Source organism: Hordeum vulgare, chromosome 2H, assembly GCF_904849725.1.
Source record: "Hordeum vulgare subsp. vulgare chromosome 2H, MorexV3_pseudomolecules_assembly, whole genome shotgun sequence".
NCBI lineage: Eukaryota > Viridiplantae > Streptophyta > Magnoliopsida > Poales > Poaceae > Hordeum > Hordeum vulgare.
Window position 1 is genome coordinate 564,047,446 of NC_058519.1, and position 5,165 is coordinate 564,052,610.

The 5,165-nt window shown below is 51.3% G+C and overlaps 1 protein-coding gene across 1 annotated transcript; it reads left to right on the forward strand.

Moving 5' to 3' along the window:
* Window positions 1-746: 746 nt before the first annotated feature.
* On the forward strand, window positions 747-4,457 carry LOC123427286 (pectin acetylesterase 3-like). Its single transcript, XM_045111292.1, has 10 exons — window positions 747-1,412; window positions 2,348-2,430; window positions 2,504-2,633; window positions 2,746-2,819; window positions 2,934-3,148; window positions 3,237-3,351; window positions 3,465-3,542; window positions 3,636-3,741; window positions 3,938-4,077; window positions 4,172-4,457. Exons 1-10 carry the CDS (start codon window positions 1,202-1,204, stop codon window positions 4,271-4,273), a joined length of 1,254 nt encoding a protein of 417 aa, XP_044967227.1. The 5' UTR covers window positions 747-1,201; the 3' UTR covers window positions 4,274-4,457.
* The last annotated feature ends 708 nt before the right edge of the window (window positions 4,458-5,165 follow it).

A 5,165-nucleotide genomic window follows, 5' to 3' on the forward strand; every position in this document is an offset into this window, starting at 1 on the left:
CTATCCGCGTGGCTTTCATAGACGGGATGAGGCTATGTGGCCATCCGAACGACTATCTTGGACCAGAAGGGGGGGAGGGGGAGGGAGGACCAGGGGCAAAGGTCATTGATGGATTCACGGTCATGCCACTTGCCAATGATTAATCGGGACATGAAGATGTATGTACAGACGACGTGGCACTTCGAACCCGATTATGGCGCAAGAGGGAAGAAGCCGAAACTTTTATCCCACACCGACGGTTGTTTTACGGATCCCAACTTTCGAATATGAAGGTTGCGAGGTTGTATGCGGAGCGAGCTCCATAAACTATACCGGTCAATACCCATGTCAACTATGCTAGAATCACATTTCAACACAAAATGACCATAATGACAATTATTATGTCGATGGGGGCCATACAAGTCGGCCAAAGTTTCCGTTGCCCGACCATAGCAGAGCTCGGCCAAAGTTTGATCTTATATGAAAGAAAAGAGGAAAGCATATTACCGTAACAGCCAGTGCACGCTGTAATGGGTCGGATCCGATTTACGGATGCCGGTGAGCCATCGAAATCAACCGGCAGCTAGGCAGACGTACACGCATATACGACCATCATGAAAACAGATGCGTACACGCGTGCCGTGCGCGATGCGCGTGCCGTTACCTCTTCGCTTTTGCCGCATGTTTTTTCTTTTGAAATTCGCTTTTGCCGCATGTTGGATAGCCGTATATATGCGCGCGGCTGTCTGTACGTCCTTTCTGATGGATTCTGCTGGTACATGCGCATGTTCTCTTCTCTTCTCTTCTCTCGCCGTTTATGAGCCAGGGTACATACGTACATATGAACATCCAATCATATTCATATGCACCCTCGTACATACGCCTGGCTGGCAATGCCCAAGTTCATCCTTGTTTGATTCCCTGATGGCCAAATTGCACACCCAAATAGAAATAGTCCGCTGGCAAACATCGAATGCGTGCATGTGATTATCATGTGGATTTACGGAGTACTCCTACGCTACCCACGCACCCATATTTGGAAGCATATTAATCATTTCCTCATTGATTGATTAGGAATCTCGCCTTGATTAACTCCTTATTTATCTGTAGCAATATAGGTGCGTCACTCCCTTGCTATGCGCTCGTTAAATATACAGTACGTCGCTCAGGGATTTTCATATCGATCGGCGATCTTGCTTCTACTCAGCAGCCCATTGATACGATGGTGAAGACGAGGATCGGTGCCGTCGGGCCTTGGGCGCTTCTCGCTCTGGTCCTCCTCCTCGCCGGCAGCTGCGCCTGCGTGCAGGCGGCGGGCGAGCAGAAGAACGGCGGTGGCAGAAGGAGGAGGACGCATCGACGGTCGGCGGCGGCCGTCGCGGGCATGATGGTGCCTATCACCTTCCTCAACGCCTCCGTCGAGAAGGGCGCCGGTATGTCCATGTCCAAGTCCAAGCATGAATGATTATTCGTTTCTTCTTGTTCATCTGCACCTCTTTTTAGTTTTCGCGGCCTTGGTTGTGTAGTGTGCTATGGGAAATGGTATCTTATCTGCTTGATCGATTCAGCTGATAGCTAGCGAGTGCAAGAATTTTGGGGGCCTCCATATGTAGAGTGCAGTGGAGAATTTGGTCTTGTAGATCATCAACAGTTGTCTGCAAAATTCTGGCGCTGGCCCGTTGTTTCGTGCTTCTTCTGTAAAAAATTATAAAAGTGTACCACTTCAACGGTTCAACCCACCGTTAAACAGGCCCATACATCCAAAATTTCATGAACCGTTCTCAAACCGGGGTAGTTTTAGGGGAGTCTGGACATCCACCCGACCCGTTGTCAATTGGACCACTTTAACCCACAACTCATGTTTTCACAACTCACAGTTTAGGTTTGACGGACACGATTGGATTGTTAGACTGTCCACGAAGACGTTGTGACATGCCTGCGACTGTCAGTCATAGCTCACAGTTCGGATGTGACGGACACGATTGGATGGTCAGATTATACACAAACACTTTGTGAGATGTCTGCGGATATTTGCCCATGTTTTCCACTTATCTCTTTCTCCTCTTGGTCCACCTAGCTCACTGTCAGTCATAACTCACAGTTCGAGTTTGACCGACATGGTTGGATGGTCAGACTGTCCACAAAGACGTTGTGACGTGTCCACGGACATTTGATGAGGCTCGTTTTGTGATCTGCGTTGGAGATGCCCTAGGTGGTGTGTTCAGTGTTTTTTTTTTTTATGAAGATTATTGAATCAGCAGCCTAAGAAATTTGAGTGGTAAAATTTTTTGCGGGTAAATTCGAGTGATATTGTCTAAATCCGATGTAAAGTGTAAACACATGGGAGATTTGCTATATACAATTGCAGTGTGCATGGATGGGACGCCGGCGGCTTACCACCTGGACCCGGGCTCCGGGGCAGGGAACAAGAGCTGGATCGTCAACCTCGAGGTGCGTTCTCTTAGGCGGCGGTGCATACATGATCTTGCCTGATCCTTGATGCATCAACGCACTGTGATTGCAGGGAGGCGGGTGGTGCAACAACGCGAGGACGTGCAAGTTCCGGACAAGGAGCCGCCATGGCTCCTCCAACTTCATGGAGCGGCAGATAGCCTTCACCGGCATCATGAGCGCCAGCCCCGCCGACAATCCTGGTCCGCCTCTCTCGCCTCCTCCAACTCACAGTGTTCGCAGTACGCAACGTGATTAACCTGCGACGGAGGAAACGCACGCCATCGACGATCGACGTGTCCGTTCTTCTTGCAGATTTCCACAACTGGAACCGGGTGAAGATCCGCTACTGCGACAGCGCGTCCTTCGCCGGCGACGCCTTCGACGAGGTGTATTAGCAGCGGAGTGCACATTAACTATTCCTTACACGCAACGATTTGTCACCATCATACTGTACATTCTTATCTTATGCATGAGCTTTCTTCTCTGTGAATATGATGCAGGCTACTGGGCTCTACTTCCGGGGGCAGCGGATCTGGGAGGAAGCCATCCAGCACCTCCTCTCCATCGGGATGGCGTCGGCCGACCGGGCGCTTCTCACCGGCTGCTCCGCCGGGGGGCTGGCGGCGATACTGCACTGCGACCAGTTCGGCGCCTTCTTCGCCGGCCGAAGCACCACCGTCAAGTGCCTCGCCGACGCAGGCCTCTTCCTCGACGCGTACGTCTACTTGTATACTTATTTACCTGAAGTATATCACCGTCACCCACACGGCCTCACCCAGTTGATGGATGGTTTGCTTGTGCAGCGTGGATGTCTCCGGGGGCCGCAGCCTGAGATCATACTACAGCGACATTGTAGCCATGCAGGGGGTGGCTCAGCACCTCCCGCCGACCTGCACCGATCACCTCGACGCCACCTCGGTGCGTGCGTGCTCGATCTAGTTAGTTTGTGTGCAAGAAAGATCATTCTCTTGTCCCTCTCAACTGATGCTAGCAAGCCTTGCTGCCTCTTTTGCATGCATGCGCGTCTGCAGTGCTTCTTCCCTCAGAATATAATCGACAGCATCAAGACCCCTATCTTCTTGCTTAACGCAGCCTACGACGTCTGGCAGGTAATCAAGTTTTTACGCTCAATAATGATTTATCTTAGGTAAATCAGTATAATTTTCGCAAGAAGATAGCAAATGTGACGGAAACTTGATCAGATTGAGGAAAGCCTGGCCCCGAACAAGGCTGACCCCAGCCGCGCCTGGCGAGCCTGCAAGTTCAACCGCTCGGCCTGCAATGCGTCTCAGATAGACTTCCTGCAAGGTAAACGATCGAACAATTCATACCTGCGATGTCTAATCCAACTCGTTACTCCAAAGTCCAAACCTAACCGATTGAGCAACTAGCACGAAAGCCGTTGCGCGGCTTGCGTTAGAGGAAAAACACATACTCATTTCAGTGAAGTGAGGATCTGGACAACTCCTGAGTCTGAGTCACTAGTTTTGTTCGTATGTTCCAGATTTCAGGGAGCAGATGGTGGCGTCTGTGAGGGTCTTCTCCGGTTCCAAGAGCAACGGGCTCTTCATAAACTCGTGCTTCTCCCACTGCCAGTCCGAACTGCCAGCCACCTGGAATGGCACACCTGCCATTCAGAACAAGGTACGACAATACATAACATAAGTCTCATCAGCATTTACACATTTTACACTTTCATTGACGGTCCATGTAAATTCTGTGGTCGTTGCAAATACAGAGGATCGCGAAATCTGTCGGCGATTGGTACTTTGGCCGGGCCGAAGTGAAGGCGATCGATTGCCCATACCCCTGCGACAACACATGCCGCCACATCATATAAGAAGATCTTGCAAGCAAGGGCCAGTTCGGACCTCATGATTAGGATTAAGAACTCAGACAAGGTTTTGTTAGTTTTCCATACAGACTTCAGGCCGGATGATGTAATTATGAAGGTCTCTAGGGGCTAAACTTGTTAAATGTAACAGAAATAAAAGAAGAGGCAGAGGGCCCCCTGATTTTTCTCCCGGCAATGTCTTCTTCCTTGGAGCATCTCTAGCTCTTCCCCTGTAACTTAGCTCTTTATACCACATCCCTAAACTTAGAGCATCTACATCCGGACCTTACAAATCTAACCTCTCATACTGATTGGTCACGTCTCAAGTAATGCATTCTACATCCGGACATCTCATATGAGGATCCTCAAATCCATACAAAAACATGCAAGATATGAAACATATGTACTACGTAGAACCCATCTACTCCTCGTCGGAGATGTCGACAATCTCCGTACCCTCCGGCGGATAAATGGCCGCCTGCCGCAGCTCCGGCCCCTCCGGCTGCTCCACTGCGGCATCCTCCGCCTCAATCTCCGTGTCCAGCTCGTCCAAGAGGGCGACGACCTCCGCCTGCCTCTGTCGGATGAGTCGACGGTTGGCCTCCACCTCAGCCTCCTCCCGGATGGAATCCAGGATGACCTGCTGCTCCGCCATCTTCTCTGATTGGGTGAAGGCGAACTTCGCCTCCACCTCCGCCATGCTCAAGCCCGGGGCATCCTCCTCCATAGCCTCCGGCTGCTCCTTCTCCTCCTCCGTCTTCGTCTCCGACGATTCCGGAGGGAGACCCGCAGCGATGCAGGCGGCGCGACGAGCCTTCATCTCCGCCTCGATTTCAAGGCGCCGGTCCGGAGTGAGCTACGCGTAGGTGGTGATGAGCCGTCGGACCATCCTGACGGA

Bases quoted from the DNA above. Each gene is read 5' to 3' on its own strand.
- LOC123427286 (XM_045111292.1), top strand. From the start codon at position 1,202: ATGGTGAAGACGAGGATCGGTGCCGTCGGGCCTTGGGCGCTTCTCGCT. The intron at 2,431-2,503 runs GTGCGTTCTCTT...CTGTGATTGCAG, and splicing joins GCTGGATCGTCAACCTCGAG to GGAGGCGGGTGGTGCAACAA. The intron at 2,634-2,745 runs GTCCGCCTCTCT...TTCTTCTTGCAG, and splicing joins CAGCCCCGCCGACAATCCTG to ATTTCCACAACTGGAACCGG.